This window comes from Muscardinus avellanarius, assembly GCF_963383645.1.
Source record: "Muscardinus avellanarius genome assembly, chromosome: X".
NCBI lineage: Eukaryota > Metazoa > Chordata > Mammalia > Rodentia > Gliridae > Muscardinus > Muscardinus avellanarius.
Genome location: NC_137792.1, coordinates 73686391 through 73708335, shown reverse-complemented (window position 1 = coordinate 73708335; position 21945 = coordinate 73686391). Strand labels below are relative to the sequence as shown.

General features: G+C 42.1%; 1 protein-coding gene across 3 annotated transcripts in view; it reads right to left on the bottom strand.

The window, feature by feature from the left end:
• Positions 1 to 17965, bottom strand: part of HS6ST2 (heparan sulfate 6-O-sulfotransferase 2) — a gene marked incomplete at both ends in the record, with an annotated part of 346112 nt that extends 328147 nt beyond the window's left edge. For all 3 annotated transcript variants that reach the window (XM_080719496.1, XM_080719497.1, XM_080719498.1), the window contains 2 exons: positions 16208 to 16726; positions 17538 to 17965. In XM_080719496.1, coding sequence (XP_080575622.1) covers positions 16208 to 16726; positions 17538 to 17965 — 947 coding nt within the window. The remainder of the gene's footprint in view (positions 1 to 16207; positions 16727 to 17537) is intronic.
• Positions 17966 to 21945: the final 3980 nt, after the last annotated feature.

Genomic DNA, 21945 nt, shown 5'->3' with positions numbered 1-21945 from the left:
CCCTAGTCACTGCAATTCTCTGTCTCATTTAGCTTGCATGGGCACAGCCACAGAAAAAGATAAAGACTTGGAGATTTTTCTGATAATTTAGTATACATTAAAAGATGCCAGACAGGCTAGGTGTCTCAACTGGTTTTCAGTGCCAGTTCCAATATTGAACAGATATGTAGATTTGGGCAGGTCATGTGTCTTGTCAATTCTTTGTTTCCTCATCTTTAAATTGGTATTTATTTATTTATTTATTTTTGTGGTACTGGGGATGGAACCCAGGGTCTTTTTACCTCCAGGTTATAATCCCAGACCTATTTTCTATTTGGAAACAGGGTCTCACTAAGTTGCTGAGAGCCTCACTAAGTATCTGAGGCTGGCTTCGAACCTGTGTGATCCTCCTGTCTCAGCCTCCCAAGCCCTGGGATTACAAGCATGCGCCACCAAGCCTGGCTAAATTGGTGTTTTAAACATCTACATAAGAGGGTTGTTCTGAGGATTAAATGAGAAAATCCAATGTTATGCTCTTTGCACAGGGGCTGGCTTAGTACAAACCCAAAATATTAATAGGTGTTCACAGACAATCAGATGAAACCTGGATAAAACCATCACTTTATATCTATCTGCCTAACTCTTGAAGATCTTCACTATTGCATGGAAATTAAGAAATTTAAAAGTGAAGGAAGAGTAATACGTCTAAATATATCATACCACTAATATTCCTTCACATACTCTCAGGCATACCCAGAGGTATTCTACCTCTGAGCTACACCCACAGCCCTATTTTTTATCCTTTATTTGGCAACAGGGTCTCACTGAGTTTCAGAGGGCATCACTAAGTAGCTGAGGCTGGCCTCGAACCTGTAATCCCCCCGTCTCTGCCTCCCAAGTACCAGAATTAAAATCTTGTGCCACCATACCCCGCTATAAAACCTATTTTCTAACGTGTTGCAGCTGGACGTGGTGGCGCACGCTTGTAATCCCCGCGCTTGGGAGGCGGAGACAGGAGGATCGCACAGGTTCGAAGCCAGCAGCTCTGGCATAAGAGACCCTGTTTCCAAATTTTTTAAAAAAGTATAAAAATAAGTCTGGGAGTGTAGCCCGGAGGTAGAAGGGTTTACAGGAACCCCAGTACCACACAAAAAAAGTGTTGCACATGTGGTGGCATACACTTGTAATCTCAGTACTTAGGAGACTGAGACAGGAGAACTGCAGGTTAAAGGCGAGCCTCCGCAACTTGGTGAGGCCCTCTGCAACTTAGTGAATCCTTATTTCAAAATAAAGAATAAAAAGTAGGGCTGGTGGTATAGCTCTGAGGTTGAATGCCCCTGGGTTCCATCCCCAGTACCAAAAAAATTTCTATTTGGTTCTCAAGCACATGTGCTTAAGAAGAATATGAACTTTTCCAATATGTGTATTGTACGTGTATGTATATATGTGTGCATATGTGAGTGTATTCATCATACTGAGCTTGTTGTGTTGCTCAAATATTCTGTAGCCCACTCCATTTTTTGTTCATTTTCTATTCAGTTTCAAAAGAGGTTGGGAGATTTCATAATTTCTCCTTATAACTTTGTCAACTTTTTAAAAAATATATCTCAAAACTGATACTAAATTTATGCAAGTTTAAGTCAGACATAGTGGCTCACGCCTGTAATTCCAATACCTGGGAGGCTGAAACAGGAGGATTGCAAGTTTGAGGCCAGCTTGGGCAATTTAGCAAGACTTATATTAAAATAAAAATTGAAAAGGGCTTGGGATGTAGCTCAATGGTATAGCACCCCTGGGTTCAATCCCCAGTACCACAAAAGCTTATACAAGTTTAGAACTGTTATCAGAAAAATTGAACTTTTAGTCATTATTGAACAATGCTGTTTATACATTTTATCCCTGATAATGGTTCTATATAAATCTGTTTTGTTTGGTTTCAATGTAGCTACATCAACTTCCTTCTGATTAGTGTTTGCATACTATATCTATTCCAATTATTTCTCTGTTCTTAAACTTTACCTATCTTATATACAACATACAGATAGATTTTGAATTTTAATTCATTGTAAACATTTGTATCTTTTAAATGGTTAGTTTAGTCAACTCTGATTTATTTTTAAAACTTAGGAGTTGGCCGGCATCATGAAAGAGAATTTTTAAATATCTTTGGGACTAAATGTGGTGGTGCACACCTGTAATCCTGGGACACAGGAGGTTCAGAAAGTAGGATCACAGGTTCTTGAGACTAGTGTGCATTAACTTAGTGAAACCCTGTATCAAAATCTAAAATCAAAATTTAAAAGATTTTGGGTGTAGTTCAGAAGTAGAACTCCTTGGGTTTAATCCCAAGGACCACAAAATATATAATAAATAATAAATAAATTATATCTGGTGTACCTGGCTGTAAATGGATAACCCATGCCAATTTCTAAAAAAAAAAAAAACTGGGGATTAAACCTGGGGACATTCTACCTCTGAACTGCACTCCTAGCCATTTCTTAATTTTTTAAATTATGAAACAGGGTCTCACTAAATTCTACATGCTGTCCTCAAACATGCTAACCTCCTGTCTCAGCCTCCCAAGTACTGGGCAATTTCTAAAAGTTCTTTACTTATGTGCACTCTCCTGTATGGAGTAAGCAAAAGCCCAAGAATTTTTGTAAGCAAATCAGAGCTGATACTTTACTGAAGATATGTCCTTATTAGTACAGTGATGGGTAAAATTGAATTAAGGCAAGATATCTTGCACACGGGTCTAATCCATTTGATGTAAATCAATACATTGCACATTTTAATTGCTCTGTATTCCTGCAGAAAAGTGCATGGAAGTGATTCATTGAGACTAAACTTGTCACAAGAAACAGACCAATTCTCTCAGGCTCACTAGGGCATCTTTGCCAGTACAATTTAAAAAGCAATCAAACTGAATAAGAAGTCTTTTTTTTTCAGATATTTACATCAGGGAAGAATGTGATTCTTGACAATTCAGAGTAAATGAAGTGCAAATTATTCTATTATAATATAAGCCAGAATTGAAGCATAAATTGTGACTGAAATAGAGCCCACAATTTAATCAGAAAAAATATATTTATTGGTAATTCCATGCACACATATTTGATATATTTATATAATGGGATAACAAGTTCAAACATTGCTAAGTTATAAATATAAAATTTATGCAGAATTTGAATACATTGAATTTTGTTTGAATTTACATGTGTGCCTATATTTGAATATTTATAATATTCCAGAAAAAGCACAGTGGAAATGTGCAAGACAGAATTATTTATTGTAATGCTCTGAAATGTGTCAAAGTCTTCAACACTGTTCTTAGAGGCAAAATGGCAGAAATAACAAATGGGATGCAATAAAACCAATTGAATAATCTGCAAAGTCCAATACCTATTACAACAAGTAAAGCTCTTCTGCCAATAAATACTTTACTAAAAAGTTGAGACAAATATTTCCTTAGGCTTACAATGACACTGTTTTACATTAGATATACCATAACTGGATTATTTGTTATTCTTTAATGGAAAAGGGGAAATCCCTTTCCATAGCTGTCTTTCTAAACTCAATGACTACATCTTTTTCTATGGGTGTGATATTGGGGATGGAACCCAGGGGCATTCTATCTCTGAGCTACACCCCTAGTTCTGCTTTTTAATTCTTTACTTTGAAACAGGCTCTCACTTATTTGCAGAGGGCCTCACTAAGTAGCTGAGGCTGGCCGTGGACCACAATCTTCTTCTCTCAACCTCCCAAATGCTGGGATTACAAGCATGCACCACCATGCCTGGCTTAAATATATCATTTTATGTGTCGTAGATAAATATATAATTTTATGTATCATAGAGTCAATATTAGCATTTCATCTGTGAAGTATGTTGTTGTGCTATCAAAATAACCTATACATAGGATGTAGTTTCAGTAGAGCTTCAACAATAAGATTACATACCTCGCTATATATATATGGAGCACCTCCACAAATAGTCAGAATGAAGTGTTCTAATCTAAATATGTGGTCAACTAAGGGTAATGTTTTTGTGCAGTGACACTGCTCTAGGAGGAAGCTGGCTAGCAGTGGATTCCTCTTCTCTTCAGAATAAAAGTAGCATAGACACTGAGCTGAGTTCTCAGCTACAGATGTTTACAATCATCGTGCTTTACCAATCCCAAGATGTTTGTATTCCAGCTAGCCATCAGCTCACTTGGAAAGTGAACCATGAAGGCTCAAAGTCCAGACTCTCTTTGTTGGCTCTGGCTGAACAGGAAAAATCTTCTATTTCCAACTTTGTACCATTATTAATTTCCTGATCAATTTGTTTTGATACTGGGGATTGAACCCAAGGGCATTCTAACTCTGGCTATACCCCAGAACATTTTTATATTTTATTTTGAAACAATATTCCACTTAGTTGCTGAGAGTCTCACTAAGTTGCTGAGGCTGGCCTCCAACCAACAATCCCCCTGTCTCAGCCTCTCAAGTACTGGGATCACTTAATTTTTAAATGAAGAAAAAACAATAGCAATTCATTCAAATATTCCTATATTGTACTGGTATAAGGGTTCGGATTATGTGGAAAAATGATAACATCCAACTGGAAGAAAAATCAGCAACCACTGCCTGACTTATCACCTCTGCCTTTCCATTGGAGGGTTTACTGGGGTGAGGCTATTTTCCTCATGAAGGGCTACCAAGATATCAAGAGGCTGATGAAATAACCAGCCAGTCTTTATGTCACTTACACATGTGTATAAATTATCATAGCCATAGTATAACATCTACTGTCTAATAATATATCATAGCCATAGTAAAATATCTATTGTCAATATTCATTTTAATATAAAAGTAATGTATTTTTTTTTGCGGGTCTGGGGATGGAACCCAGAGGCATTCGACCTCCAAGCTACACCCCCCTACCCAATTTTTTTTATTCTCTTAATTTTGAAACAGGCTCTCACTTATTTGCAGAGGGCCTCACTAAGTAGCTGAGGCTGACCGCGAACCACGATCCTCTGGTCTCAGCCTCCCAAATGCTAGGATTACAAGCATGCGCCACCATGTCCAGCTTAAAAGTAATGCATATTTATAAAGAAAATTCAAAATGCTCAGAAAATCAGAATAAGAAAATAAATCACTAACAGACCTATTAATATCCTGGTATTATTTCTTTCTTTTTCTTGTCCTTTATGCTTAGATTTTGGAGACGTGGGAAGATGATTTCTACTTCTCTCCCCCTCCTCCCTCCTACTCTCTTTTATTTCTTTATCATAGTAGTACTCATACAGGGTCCATAATTTTCTATACATTTTTTGTTTAGCATTAAATCACTAATAATTTCCCACATTCCAGAAAAGAACATCTAAATGGTTTTGTAATAATCACTCAAGTGAACATACTAAAATTTCTTTAACATCCTTTTCTGTGTGGATGTTCACATTATTTCCAGATAATTGCAGTTTTAGCTCCAATTCATCTGCTACGGTATCTTCCCATAGCACCCTGTACTCATTCCACCCAATGGTGTTTCTCACAATTTTAAGTCATAAAGTCATAATTTGGTTCATGTCAATCTTTCCCACTCTACGAATGCAGGAACCATGTTGCCTTATTGTTGTTGTTGTTGTTGATGATGTTTTTGTTTTTTCCCAGTACTGGGGATGTAGCCCAAGGCTTCATTCATACTAGGCAAGCAATCCACCATTGAGTTATACCTGCTACCCTCTATCTTGTTCTTTATAATACCCTTAGCTCATAGGTACAGTGATAGCAGACACTAATTAAATATTTGCTGAGTAAATGAGTGACTGAATAAAAACATGTATTGAACTATTATTTTCTTTTTTTTCCCCTTTTGGTGGTATTGGGGTTCCTGGAATCCCTTTTACCTCTGGGCTACACTCCCAGACCTATTTTATATTTTTTTAATTTTATTTGGAAACAGGGTCTCTTAAGCCAGAGAGGCTGGCTTCGAACTTGCGTGATCCTCCTGTCACCATCTCCCAAGTGCGGGGATTACAAGCGTGCACCACCACGTCCGGCTTGAACTATTATTTTCAGTGAAATGTCAAAGAAGAAATTACAGGTCAAGAAAATAAACATTTTAATAACTTGTGTTTATATAATATCTAATGGATTTCCAAAAGCAGTACTTAAATTTACTTTCCCATAATTTATAAGAATTACAAAACTAACCATACCCTTATTAGCATTTTTGTAGGTTGCTTATTTTAATCAGAGTTAATCAGAGATATGAAAAGACATAAGTTTAAGTTTGGGGGGGGCTATAATGGGTATCGAACCCAGAAGCATTCAACCACTGAATGGAATATTCCCAACCCTTCCTATTTTTTTTTCTTTGAAACAGGGTTTCACTTAGTTACCTCCTGTCTCAGCCTCCTAAGTACTAGGATCAGAGGCATGCACTTTGCTAAATTTAAATTTTTAGGGCTCCGGGAAGATGGCAACGGAGGAAAGCGGCACTTGCAAGTCCCGCTAACAATCGAACTCTATTACCACAAAACTAGCGCCTTTCAGAGCCAGAAAACACCTCCAGCAAAGAAATAAAAACTGTAAATACAAGGGACAGAGAAAAAGAGGTCTGGAAAAACAAGACACCAGAAAGAAACCAGCCCGAAGTGCCGCAGCTGCCATGGGGCGAAGTGGCTAGAGCGGCTGGAGCGACCAGAGCCGTGGTGCAGAGCAACCGGAGCGGCCGGAGCCGCGGTGCGTAGCGGCATGGCCTACATCTTCCCTAGCAGCACCAGGCTCCAGAGAGGAGGGAAACTCAGAACGGAGCTCAAATCCAGAGAGGAGGTACGCTGGCCTCGTGTCTTAGGACACAGCAGCAGCGCCTTACTGCCGGCGGCAGCCGCGAATTCACCAGACGGCTCTAGACCTACGCACTCAACTAGCCACCAGGCGCCAGAGAGGAGGGGTGGACAGCAAGCCGAAGTGAGCAGGTGCTGAACAGCCAGGCGGCAGTCAGCAGTTTTTTCGGCGCAAGGTGCATCTAAAGCTCCCAAGGGCCGGGATCAGCACACCCCGCAGGGACTCAGAATCAACCCAAATTATGAAGATAAGGGATGAAAAAGGAGACATTACTACTGACAGCGTAGAAATCCAGAGGATTATCAGAAACTACTTTGAAAAACTATACTCCAACAAAATGGAAAATCTGGAGGAAATCGACAACTTCCTAAATAAATACAGCCTTCCTAAACTGAGTCAAGAAGATATAGAACACTTAAACCAACCAATAACAATCAAAGAGATTGAAACAGCAATAAAGAGCTTACCATCAAAGAAAAGGCCAGGACCAGATGGTTTCCCAAGTGAATTCTATAAAACCTTTATAGAAGAGCTAACCCCAATACTACTCAAACTATTTCGCAACATAGGAAAAACCGGGACTCTCTCAAATACATTCTATGAAGCCAACATCACACTAATACCCAAAATGAATAAGGACAGTTCAAGGAAGGAAAACTACAGGCCTATATCTCTGATGAACTTGGATGCAAAACTATTAAACAAAATACTAGCAACACGCATTCAAAATCACATCAAGAAAATCATTCACCACGACCAGGTAGGGTTCATCCCAGGGATGCAAGGCTGATTCAATATACGAAAGTCAATCCATGTAATTCATTATATAAACAGAATCAAAGAAAAAAACCACATGATCATCTTAATAGACACTGAAAAAGCATTTGATAAAATTCAACATCCATTTATGATAAAAACACTGCAGAGAATTGGAATAGAAGGAACATATCTCAACATTATTAAGGCAATCTACAATAAGCCCACTGCCAAAATCATATTAAATGGGGAAAAACTTCAAGAATTCCCCCTAAAAACTGTAACGAGACAGGGATGTCCACTATCACCACGTCTCTTCAATATAGTACTAGAGACTCTAGCCAGAGGAATAAAGGAAGAAAAGGAAATCAAAGGAGTACAAATAGGAAAAGAAGAACTTAAGCTTTCACTATTTGCAGATAACATGATACTATATTTAGAAAACCCAAAAAACTGAACCAAAAGGCTTATAGAACTGATCAACAAATTCTGCAAAGTATCTGGATACAATATCAATCTTAAAAAATCAGAAGCTTTCCTGTACACCAACCATAAATCCACTGAAAAAGAAATTCAGAAAACACTTCCACTCAGGATCTCCCACAAGAAAATAAAATACCTAGGAATAAACTTGACCAAGGAGGTAAAAGATCTCTACAAAGAAAATTATAAGACACTGAAAAAAGAAATCGAAGAAGATCTTAGAAGATGGAAAGATCTTCCATGTTCATGGATTGGAAGAATAAATATCATTAAAATGGCCATCCTCCCAAAATGATCTACAGATTTAATGCAATGCCCATTAAACTACCAAGATCATTCCTCACAGACATAGAAAAATCAGTCCTTAAATTTATCTGGAATAACAAAAAGCCCAGAATAGCCAAGGTAGTTCTCAGCAACAAAAACCACGCAGGAGGAATCACAACACCTGACTTTAAACTATACTACAAAGCCATTGTAATAAAAACAGCATGGTACTGGCAAAAGAACAGATATATAGACCAATGGAGCAGAATAGAAGACCCAGAAACAAGTCCACACACTTTCAGCAAATTGATTTTTGACAAAAAACATACACTGGAAAAAAGATAGCCTGTTCAACAAATGGTGTTGGCAAAACTGGTTAACCATATGCAGAAAATTGGATATTAATCCCACTTTTTCACCCTGTACAAAAGTCAACTCAAGATGGATCAAAGACTTGGAAATTAAACCAGAGACCTTGAAGCTCCTTGAAGGGGGCATAGGTCCAACACTACAACACACAGGTACAGACAAACATTTCCTCAACAAGACCCCAAAGGCATAACAAATTAAAAGGAAAATCAATACATGGGATTGCATGAAACTGAAGAGCTTCTGTTCAGCAAAGGAAACTATCAAGAACCTCAATCGAGAGCCAACACAATGGGAGAAGATTTTTGCCACCTACACCACCAATAGAGGACTGATATGTAGAATATACAGAGAACTCAAGAATCTCAACACTAAGAAAACAAAGCATCCAATAACAAAATGGGCAAACGAACTAAATAGACACTTCACAAAAGAAGAAATTCAAATGGCCAATAAATGCATGAAAAAATGCTCAACATCACTGACAGAGAGATGTGAATCAAAACTACCCTGAGATTTCACCTAACTCCCACTAGAATGGCAATCATTCAAAACACAAACAACAACAGATGCTGGTGAGGATGTGGAGAAGTGGGAACTCTAAAACATTGTTGGTGGGATTGCAAATTAGTGCAACCACTTTGGAAAACAGTATGGAGAATCCTCAGAAGAATGGGAACAAATCTACCATTTGATCCAGCAATACCACTTCCGGGTATCTACCCAAAAGAAAAGAAACCAAACTACCAAACTAATGCATGTGTATCTATGTCCATAGCAGCACAATTAACCGTAGTCAAACTATGAAACCAGCCAAGATGTCCATCAACAGATGAATGGATTACAAAACTGTGGGATATGTACACAATGGAATTTTACTCAGCCATCAAAAAAAAACTCAATTACATCATTTTCAGGGAAATGGATGGAACTGGAGGACATTATGCTAAGTGAGATTAGTCTGTAACAAAAAATAAAAAATCAGATGCTTTCCCTAATATGTGAAAGTTAGGGAGAAATGGGTCATAGGAGGAACTCTTGAAAGAGGAAATCCTATAGAGGAGCAAACAAGACAACCTATAGGAGGAGAAAGGAGGGGGGAAGAGGAAAATCTCTAAAACACACAACGTACTTACACATATCGAAGTCAACCACTAAGCCAAGCAAGGGAGGGAGGGACGGGGAGGGAATGGGGTGGGAATTGGGTAGGGGTTAAATCAGCGATGAGTACATGTTTGTACACACAAGTTTTTTACCCCAATATGTTTTATGAATATAATGCACCAATAAAAAAATTTAAAAGAAAAAAAATAAATAAATGTTTAAATCTGCATTTTTTTACCAAGGGTGAAACTCAACAGTTTTCCCATGTCTGTAAACTAGTTTAGTCTCATGTTGTAAATCCTCTGGTAAGGCCCTTTGTTTTTCTAATCATTCATAGGATTTCTTCTTAGAGGACAAATTTAGTTTTACTCCTTTTGTTTATTGTGCATATATTCACCAGTTTGACATATGCCACTTCATTTGGCTTTTTTATTTGACAGATAAATGTATCTCATTTTTATGTAATTATAACTGTTTATTTTTTTCCTTTATTAAAACATCCCTTTTGTTGGCTAAGAGTCTCAAGAGTGAATTGCAGCTATCATTTAAATAATGATGCCAATTTTGAATTCAAGACTACCTGGGGTCTCAGAGTCCTATATATCCAACTAAGCCCTGACCCACCTGACCCATGGTTCTCATCTCTTTACAAGCTCAGTTCACTAGAAATCTAGGCCACAGTGACCAGTCATAACTCCTTAGAATTCTCCCAGCCCAAACTAGATCCCTTTCTCAACCTCTACATTTTTGTCAGTAGCACCACTCTACTCCAGGCTAGGAATCAGTTTAGGTACCATTAACTTGACTCAACTCATTATTTCCTTGTTTTTACACAGTTTTCATTCAAAATCACATCATATTCTTTGGGGATCAGCTTCTTCATTGCCTTTCCAAGCCCATCATGGTGGAGTTTTACCCCACCTAACTCCTTAACCATTATTTCCCCAAGCATTAATCTCCTCTGTAGACTTCTGGGTAGACGTGGTGAGATAAAGCTACTGGACATTACAATGCCAGGTGGATACCACAATGCCTCCTTTCTTTTTTCTTTTTTCTTTTTTACAGCCCACCTCTTCTCTCCATTTTCTGGCTTGTTCCTCATACCTTAGAAAGGAAAGAATCTAGCCATGTGTGGTGGGACATACTTGTAATCACAGTACTTGGGAGACTAAGACAGGAGCATCACAGTTTTGTGGCCAGACTCAGCAACTTAGGGAGATCCTATTTCACAGTTTAAAAAAATGAAGAAAATAGGGTCGAGGTTATAGCTCAGAGGTACAGTGTGCCTGGTTTCAACTCCCAGTACAAAAGAAAAAGAAAGAAAGGAAAGAAGGGAAGAAAGAAAGAAGAAAGAAATAAAAGAAAGGAAAAGAAAAGAAATGGAGAGAAAGGAAGGAAGGAAGGAAGGAAGGAAGGAAGGAAGGAAGGAAGGAAGGAAGGGGAAAGTGGGAAGGAGGGAGAAAGAGAGTGAGGGGGAGGGAAAGAGAAAGGAAAGAAGGAAGGAAGAAACATCTTATTTAAATATCTCATTTTACAGAGGGGATACTGAGGTCAAGGGAGAAGAAAAGTCTTGCCCCAAATCACAGAGTTCTCCCACAATCTGTCTACCTTACAAGGTTCTGCAGCTCACATCCCAACCTTTATGGAATTGAAGCTGAAAAGGGTGACCTGGAATTTTTTTTTACTTTGTCTTGATTCTAGCCTCCCCCTACTGTTAGTACCGTGCTGGGGCTTCACATTTACTGATTAGACCTATACTGCAACATAACAGATAAATTCCCTATGATTTAATCCATTCTGGTCGTGTTAGACATTTTAAAGACATTACCAACAAAATGACGTGTCTTCCCTGGAATATAACGGACAGCTTCGAAAATTTTTTGTTTAATGAATGACAGAAGGGAAAGGATAACTGTTCTTTTAATGTCATTTCACACTATTTCAGTTGATGACTGATACCCGTAGAAGACAAGCTTTAGTATTCTAATTGCCACATAATGGCAGTAACCTAAAATTATTAAGAGAAGCTAATTCCAAGTAGCCTTTTTGTACTCCCTGAGAACTAAGAGCTTTGTTGAAACCCCAACAATCTGTGTGTCATTTCTGCAAATATGCTAATACTGCTGATATCCTACAAATGTTATCATGATAGATCCTCCCCCTTGTATGAAATAGAGGTGATGATACGACAGCTATCATCAAAGATGGTTCAAGAAAGGCATCCTCAGCTAAGTGAAGCCGAGAACCCACAGCCCATAGCCTGAAAGAGGACAAAGCCAGCACTGCTGGCTATAACAGCCCATTCACTCCCTGCTTCAACCTGTACTACAAAACTGTTATGTCATCTTGCCTCACAGCAAAATCAAGAAAGAGAGGGATAGCAAACATGGGCATGCATGGCATGATCAGACATGTGCACTCTGTAGTTCTAGCTATTACAGAATAGATCCATTTTTTAAAAGATAGGAAAAGAAAAGAAAGCTTGTGAATTAATGACCTCCCCAAAAGAAAGCTTTTCTCCGTCAAAAAAAATAGTTTCGGTCTTTCCTGTCAGTAGTATCCTACTGGAATTTAGATGATGGTTAGTTCCTCTCCATGCAGCTACTGAAAAATTTAGAGATGCTAAAACCCAGGGTACAATAAATGATCAAATAATTTGACCTGTATATCCATAGGCCCACCCCATGTGTGTCACCAATGTGATACCAAGTGAAGAAGCTAGTGCAATTTCCTTTCCAGCTCTAAATTCCTCCCACAGATCAAATGGCATCCTAGAGCTGGCTACAAACACAGGGAATTTGGCCTGAAAAAGCCTGCAGAAATTGGGAATTTTAACAGCTGGTGAGCAACAATGTTTTGACACAATTTTTGAAATGGTCTTCGAAATTCTAAAATAAGCTAGATTCTTTTCTGACCTCAGACAACATATTGGCAAACAGAAGGATAAAATATAGCTTCTAATTTTTAAAATAAATATTATTTTTAACAAATAACTTAAGCTTTTGCCACCCAAACATTGTCTCTTTGTCCTTTCCAGGCAATGTGATCATAGTCATTTCTATTCAGCAGTTATATATCACCCCAGCACATCATCATCCACAGAGGTAGGCAAGCGTCGCCAACGTAGCACTAAAAGGAGGATTCGGGATTTTAGCTTGCAGCCACAATAGTCTCTCACACTCCCCCTAATGTGAACCAACAGCTGTGTGTCAGGAGGTGGTCCATGTTTCTACTGAGAGTGCCAACTGATGCTCACCAACCTGGCTCCCTACCAACCTGGCTCCCAGCCTTCTCCAATCCTGCTCAGCTTTGCAAGGATTTTCAACATGGCAAGAGAGAACCCTTTACAATCTAGTGAGCCTAAAGCCTCAGAGATATAGAAATCTGTTCTTCCCTCAAGTGCTGGGAGATAACCTCGTCCAAACCCACATGTGTAAAATTACTGATGGTGATGATGATATAGGCAAATATATTTATTGGGTTTTCACTTTGAAAATTACTAATAGGAAATACCTCATTTTGCTTTTGTTAAAACCCTTGTTCACCAAGGTGCAGTCAATAACAGAGCAAGTGTTGTAGAGTCAAACAGAATTGGGGCCAGATTTCTGCCATGCCACTAAAGAGCTCAATGACCTTGGGGAAGTCCTTCAGATTTTGGGGGCTTCATTATCATCTGATAAATGGGGATGTATTTATGCACAAATAGTGCTAATTTGTAGAGAAATACCATGACAGAAACATGTCATCATAAATTAGAATGCACTCTCCACACTGGTGTTGTGCCAAGGTCACACAACTGGTTGACTGCTGACTTAGAACTAAGCCCCAAGTATCTGAACTCCCAAGTCAGACAGACAGTCAGAGAGACTCTTGCCCTCAGTTGACCACAGCAGAGAACAGCTAATATGAAAAGGCTTCCCTACCTGGGAACTCCATAAGAAAGACAAACATCTCCTGACACCAGCTCCTCACCTTCATGAATCACAGCCAATGTAGACACCTTTTCTGCTACATTTTCACCTCCCCCACACACACATGTACACTCACTCCCACACACGTGTGCACACCTTACTATTAGAGATTATCAAAACTCACAGAACTGGTTATGCAAACAGGAATCTGTCAACATCCTGGGAAACTTGGGAACCCCCAGATTATTACTATTCTTCAAAATGAATTATTTCTGGAAGTGGGTGGGAATTAATTAAATTTTAAAAGTACCCTTGAAGTACCAATGTGATTCTTTAGCAAGTTTTATTTCACTTTTGCAAATATCATACAATCCAGTAACCCTGACTATTTAAAACATGGTTTTTCTTTGATTAGACTAGATGGCACTGTGGTATCACCCTTTTAATAATACCCAAGAAAATCCTATTTCATTTTGAATAATTTTTCTTCACTTGGAACAACCCAAGTGACTCTAAGGAGCCCTGGTTATCTTCAGAAGAAACTCTGAAAGAATATTCCAGAGGACAACTACTAAATAAATAATTCAGATTATTTTAATAATGAGTGTTTACAACAAATGTCATATGTGTTCAAAATGACTAGTAAAGACGCCTGTTCCTTATGGAACTCCATATAAAGCTGTGGCTTCCATGGTGGCTAAGACCTTGTTTTTACTTTTCTGCCAGTCAGGGCTATGAAATTCTATTTTCGCCCTAAAGATCTTTTTTTAAAGAAAATATCACCATCCTCCAGTACACCTACAAACTCTATCAACCTGAGAAATTACTTTCAATACTGCCAAATTGTTTGGGATCTTCTTAAACACCAGAATCTTCTTGTGGCAACGATTTACACAGTGGATAAAGGTAGCCACCTTCCTGGGGCCAAGGTTCTCTTGGGATGGAAAAACAAATCTGTTAGTCTAGAAAGGAAATTAAAGTTCAACAGTTTCTGCCAGAATTCCGGTATTTGAGAAAACCCACTGCAAACTGAAAGAGGAGAAAGATGAAGGAGGGGGAGCAGTATTCCTTCTAAATTTCAATAGTGACCAGAAATTCTGAGGACTCCATTTGCTGCAGTTAGATAGGGGGGAAAACCCACTGACTCTTCCTAACAGCCACACTGAGTGACTCCCATGGGAGGGAAGGAAAGAGGGGTTCAGGCTGGAAGCAAATGAAGCAGCAGATTTGAGGGTACTTGTAGTCACCCAAACAGGGAGGTGGGGAACATAGCCATATCCCTGATCACCCAGAGACTCCAGTTCAGAGTTTCGACTGAACTGCACCTTGTCCACTCCCTAGATTCAAAGCCTCAGCCCAGTTTTGTTTTAGGAAGACCTAGAAAACAGTACCCCTGGCTGTCGAAACTTCTTCACAATCTAAATCTTCTTATCCTTTTACAAGAGTCCATGACCTCCAGCAACTGGACACTGCAGCTGGAGGGAAGGAAATGCCCAGCATCTGGCTACAGACTGTTCATATTTCAGCTTCCCCCACCCCCATCAGTCCCAGGCTCCAAGAAACGGGACTGGCTTCATCCCGTGCTGAATGCTCCGATTTCTCAGGAAAGCTTTCATTAGGAAATATTTCTCATACCAGAACCTCGACCTGGGGTCCAAGGCAGCATCCCAGACCACTCTGAATCGGCGGGATTCCCCTTGCGTTCTAAAAGCACGCAGATGCCTCTCCTGCAGCCTGCAGGGAGGAGCACAAGCTGGGAAGTAGAAGCTCTTCCCAGGTGTCTACAAACAGCAGAGAGACCCTATTCTCTGGAAGAGCTCTCTGGGACAAGGGGCTGGGAGGTAATAAAGTCGGGAAGGAAGACAGAAAAAGAAAGGGCAAGAAAAAAAAAGAAAAAAGCAACAATGGGAATGGAAGAAGGAAAGAATAAGCAAACCTGAGCAGATCTGGAACACAAGAGGGAGGGGGAAATTTTTCTCGCTAAATGGAAGCGAGAAAAAAAGGGAGCGGGGAAAGGGGGGGGGAGAGAATGCGAGCTGGTGGGGTAGGAGGAGAGCACGGAAAGGAGGCTTTGGGGCCAGAGTGCCTAGGAGAAGAAAAAGAGAAGGTACCCGGGAACACTGCAGGCAGGGCGCAGTTCCTCGGGACTCTCCAGTATTAATCTAAAATTTGGTTCCTTGTTCTGGTGGAGGCAGGTTGGGGGCCTGTTCCGTGCCGCTTCCCCCACACGTATTTCCAAACACCAAGCACCCCAACCTTCACATTTGACAGGCTTTCCCCGGCCAGAGCAGAAAGGCTCCCTGAGGCCGCCACAACGCCGCAAAGGTGGGGGCCAGGATGCCTAACGCCTGTCTAAAGGGTGCCTACCTCGGGTGCAACCGCCAGGGCATCAAGGTGCGCCCTGGGTCTGCAACAGCACCTTCCCGCCCACTGCCCGCCCAGGCCAAAGTGCATTCTGAGGCTTCAAGAGCCCACTCCGTCGTCGCCGCAGGCGCAAGCTCACCTGGAGGGTCTCAGCCTGGTGTCACGCTTGCCGTCCACCACAGCTGGCACGCAGCTGGTGAGCTCGGTCCAGTCTGCATGAAGTCCGCAGCTCCAGCCAGTGGAGAACCTGGAGAAGAGCCAGGTCTCCCGCTTACCCGGCCGGTGGCAAGTGCATTTCTTCTGCCCCACGCGGCACTCGCATGGTTGCTCCAGCTGGATGTTGCGAACCAGGTGGCGGCCGAAAGTGGTGCCCCCGGTCTTCTGGATGTGCAGGAACACGATCAGGTCATCGCCCTTGATGTCGAAGTCTACCTTGCGCAGGAGATCGCCGCGGCTGAAATTGTAACGGGGCACGAACCTGGAGGAGCTCTCATCCTCCGAGCGGTACGGATCCGGCACCGGGGAGCTGAAAGCCTGCAGGCGGAGGAGCTGGCATTCTGTGCCGGGGCACACGTATTGGAGGACGATCACGGCAAATAGGAAGAGCATCACCAAAGCCAGCAGCAGCTTGTTGGATTTCTCATCCATGTTCCCGACGCTGGGGGAAACCCAAGCTCGTTACGTCAATCCCGCAGCTCAGCCGGCGCCTGCGGAGCGCCAGCACCGCCCCCTCCCTCTGGCGCTGCTGTTGCGCCCCTCTCCTCCCCTCCCCACCGAGTACTCCACCACTGCAGCCGCTGCGGCGGCGCCCTTCCGCGCTTCCTTCCTTCCCGGCAGGCTCAGCGCTGGGGCTTCTGCCGCACACATATCCCCCTCACCCTGACTCCTTCCCGCTGGCCGCCGGCCTCCTCCACCAACCGAACCTCCCTGGAGCCCCTCAGCGGGGTAGCATATCCGTGGGACCTTTCCTGTCCCCGTCGTCCGACTCCCCAACTCACGGTCCCCATTCGGGTCCCCATGCTTCTCGCCCCGCTCCCATCCCCATCCCGCTTCGCCCACCGGACTCTCCCGGGTTTTCCGTCCCCAGCCCCCTTGGCGCGCATGCCGCTGCCTGCCGGACTCGCGGGCTCTCTCCCACACGCGTCCCAAAGCCCAGCTCCGCGCGCACTCGGTTGCCCACCCGTGGTGGCTGCCTGAATCAGGCTCAGAGCCAAGGTTTCGGAGTTCCCCTGGGGAAAGGAGCCCTCCGGCAGTCTGCCTGGTAAACAGAAACGCTGCACTATGGAGCTCGCAGAACAGCAGGGAGGGAGTTAGCCTGGTCAGTTGTGCCGGCGCGGATCTGCAGCCCCCCAAACCAGCCACCATCCGCTAGCTGGAACTTTGCAACCTGCTTGGTTGCCTCCTCTCGCCCCAGAGCCCCGTCGCGCCTAAGCGGGAGAGCGCGATCCCAGCTTTCCGGTAAAACCTACCTGGCCAGGGGACCGAAAATCTTGGAGAAGATCGCACTGAGCACGTGCTTCAGTGAGTGGCCCAGGGCCGCCAGGCCCCGAGTGAGTAGGGCCCGGCAGAGGGAGCCCAGGTCCCAGCGTCGCCTGAGGTCGTGCATCCGCCTTCGGCGGCCTCGGGGAAGCAGCGCGAAGAGCGGGGTGCGCACTGCTCCCGCCAGGGAGGAAGACGCCTTTAGGGGCTTGTCCAGGAGCGATCGAGAGTTGAATCCGTGAGACACACCCCTAGGAGGGCCGGCGTGGACTGAGGCGGTGACCGACCCGGGGCGGCTCCCTGCCAAGTCGGCCTCTACTCTGGAATGCCGGTGGGGACAGGTGGTGCGGGCGGGCTCTCCTTGCTCTGGTCGCAGTGGCGGCCCGAGCGCCCGGGCTGCACACGCAGGCAGTGCCATTCCCCCCTTCAGGCAACTCAGGGTACTAAGGATCAGGAGCGAGCTTGAATTTATATAATAATGCCTCAGTCCCCAGAGCTCCAGCCACTTCACAGGCAGAAGACCTGGGTTTTCTCCTGCCTTGGAAAACGGAGGTCACTCCAGAGAGCGCATCACTCCACTTTGGCTCGTAATTTCAGCTGCCCCTAAAATAGCAAAGGCACAAATTGGATCTTGTCTCTCTCTCTTTGCCAATTTCCATTCTCCAACGGAAGCGAGGGCATTTTCTGAAAAGGTAAGTCAGCATGAAAAAGAAAGCATGACAAAAAAAAAAAAAAAACGTTAAGGAAGAGGAATCTGAAGATTTTCAAAGCAGACTCGCTCGTAAGCTAATTTTCTGGCTGGAACCCCTGCACTAAACCTGCAGGAAGGCTTAGCTCACCAGGGTTTATTGAATAAATGGATACATTACTAAGTGCTACATCAGAGTGAGACCATCTAAGATGATGTTTCACAGGAGAAAACTAAGATCCAGAGAGGATTAGGGATGTACCCAAAGACACACCGCAAAGCCCCAGTCTTGGATCCTAGAAAACCAGGCACTATCCAAACATTTTTTAATAAGAATGCCACACCATCTCTTTTAATAAATACACGCAGATCGTCCTCAAGCCCTGTAGTCCAAAAGGCAAATTATCTGCTGCAGGCACAGGGACGCAGGGATAACAGGAGCAGAATGGATGTCCCTTAAGTTCAAAGATCCTCCAAACTCAGGACTCAGACTATCACCAATTAATGGGGGGGGGTGCTTTACATCCAGACACTGGTGTTTCTGTAACTGAGTACAGAAGGAGCATGGGGTGGCAGCAGTGTTTCACAGTAGTACCCTTGGTGCTGGGGACACTGCGATCCGAGTCCTGAGGTAAGGACATGTTCCTCCAGAAACAGGCACTCCTAGTATATCCCTCACTTTGTTCTTCTCTCTCCCTTTTTTATTCTTTCTACTATGAAGCAGCAAACCTAGCAAGAGTGTTGGGAAAATTGTCATTTCTTTCCTGGGCTGCTCTGAGATAACCACTCTTTCCTCCTAGCCTCAGTTTCCTTTGCTGTAAAACAGCACCAATGTTGTCCTCCATTTTGACTAACTAGGTTACTGTGAGGATGAAATGTAGAAACCTCTGAGCAATACCAAAAGTGAGGTCCTATTTAGTTGGCCCTAGGCCGATTTAGGAAGGGCCTCTTCTCAGGCCATTTTATAGCTGTGTCTCCTGCATTTAGTTCCCCTAAGTATCCTCAGCCCTGGCTAGTCCCCTGACCTACAGGAATGGTGAGGGGACATTTATCCAGTTGCAGGCATGAGGATAATGGGTTTCTTGTGATTCCTAGATTTCAAATACTCCAGCCACCTCCTATCCTGAGGCTCTAGGGAATACTTGAATTAAGGAATTCAGGTGCCAGGAGCAGTATTAACATACACTGTAGACCTCTAAGCTTCTGTCCTGCTCCCCACCCCCACAGGTAAGGATGTGAGCCAAAGAAATGGGAAGCAGTGGGGTAGCCTAAAAGCTCAGCTTGTCAGTTGTCCTTGCCTTCTTGGCTGTCCACATAATCAAACTCTTTAGAATGCCCAGTAGGTAGCTCTCCTACCTACTGCCATACACACACACACACACACACACACACACACATATATATATATATATATGTATATATGTATGTATGTGTGTATAATATATATATATATATATATATATATATTCCCCTGACATTATAATACCATGATAATGACATTCAGTGGGTCCTTAAGAAAATGCTTCTGAAACTAGTGGTTCACACATTCAAGCCATCAGCAACTAAAACTGAAATTTCTATTATAAGTCAGATTAGCAGGTTTGGAACATGAAAAAGTGCCTTGGATCGAGGATAGTGGGAGATGGTAATCAGTACAGGATTTCCTCATTCATAAAATAAAAATCTGGATTTCCTAATTTAAATTGTGAAAAGAAGCTTTTGGGCAGGTGCATGTTCACATAAGCATGCATATAAACATATCTACCCACAGAAAGTCTTTCAGACTTTTAGATTGATAAATGGAAAGTAAAAAAGGGATAGGGTAGAGATGTATGTATAATTGGTTTCTGAGATCTAACAATAATATGTCACTAACATTCTAATGTGAATATGTACAATAGCTCACAGGAGGATACTTGCATTTACAAGCTCTTCCTTCATACATCCCTTTATGCTTCAGAAACAAAGAAATTGATGTCACATAGTGGAATTTTTATGTCAGGGCTCCTGGAAGCTGAAAAAACTATCTTTGGGCATGATCAGGGAATTTTTGAAGTCTCAGAAACTCCCTTCATGGTTGAATAGGTTCTGGACTAAGACGCAGGAAGTGCTTCCTCAGTGTATCCCAAGAGTTATTCTCCTGAGGCCAGGCCAGGCCTGCCCTTGGGTGGCTCTTAGGGAGGCCTCCTGAAGTTCTAAACTACCCTACTTCAGCTCCCAAGAATTGACTTCTCTGAGGAAGTGAATAACAAAATCCCCCAATGCTCAAAAATTGGGCTTTTGGGGGAGACAGTGGGTGTGGGATACAAAAGATGAAAAGAACAAGCTGAATTGATAAGTCTTTGAATTTCCATCTCCTTTTTATGCCAACCTGAACTGCAGTGTGTATGCATGTGTGAGCTTCAGTACTTGGGAGGTAGGAAAGACTGCAGCCCAAGTCTAAACACCTCTAGTGGTTATCTCCACTGTGTAGTATGATTATTGTTCCCAACAACATGATATTGTTCCCAACAACATGGGAAATCATGTTCCCATGATTTCCAAAAATAGGTTGATGATTGTGAGAACATAATATGGTCAGCATGGTTTAGATGCTGTACACTTTCAGATACACATTTGATTGTTGTAATCTAAGATGAAAGCGAGAAGTAGTCGCAAGAGTATGGGCCTGAGAGTCCAGGACTCATGTCTGGATTCAGACACCAAGAAGACCCTACATGATTATGAGGACTCATGTCTGGATTCAGACACCAAGAAGACCCTACATGATTATGAGGAAGCCACTTACTGCTCATGGGTTCAGCTTCCCTTTTTGTAGGACAGAAAAGTTGATGCTGTGATTCAAAGAGCACTTTCCTAGCCAAGTGTGGTGGCACGCACCTGTAATCCCAGTAGTGCGATGGCTGAGACAGTAGGATCACAGATTTGGCACCAGCCACAGCAACTTAACCAGTCTTCCTTCCTTCCTTCCTTCCTTCCTTCCTTCCTTCCTTCCTTCCTTTCTCTTTCTCTCTTTCTTTCTTTCGCTCATTTGGGGATGGAACCCAGGGGTATTCGACCTCCAAGCTACATCTCCAGCCCTATTTTTATTTATTTATTTATTTATTTATTTTTATTTTTTATTTTTTATTGGTGCACTGTATTCATACATCATAGTAGGATACATACTTTTGTAGACATACATGCACACTTATCCCAGTCAGCCCCCACCCAATCTCCACCCCATTCTTTCCCTATCCCTCCCTCCCATGCTTGGCTTAGTGGTTGACATCTAGTATTATAGCAATTTATCCAAAATTAAAAATGATAATCTCACATAACAGTTTCATTTGTCTGATACCAAGCTTTTGATGACTTAAAGATAACATTTCAATATTTCTTTTTGCTTTCTTTCTTACCAGAGAATATTTTTTTTCTTTTTTTTTAGGTGAAACTATCATATATTTATATATTTATTTTTCAGGAAAAAAATCTATCCTAATATGAAATATGGTTTAGAACAGTACTACACTGTTTCAATTATTGTAGCTTTATTTGGTTTGAAATCAGAAAATGTATATCTTCTAGCTTTGTTCTTTTTCAAGATCGTTTTGGGTATCTAGAATCCAGCCCTATTTTTAAACTTTATTTTGAAACAGTCTCACTGAGTTGCAAAGGGCCTCACTAAGTAGCTGAGGCTGTCTGCGAACTGTGACCTCTGGTCTCAGCCT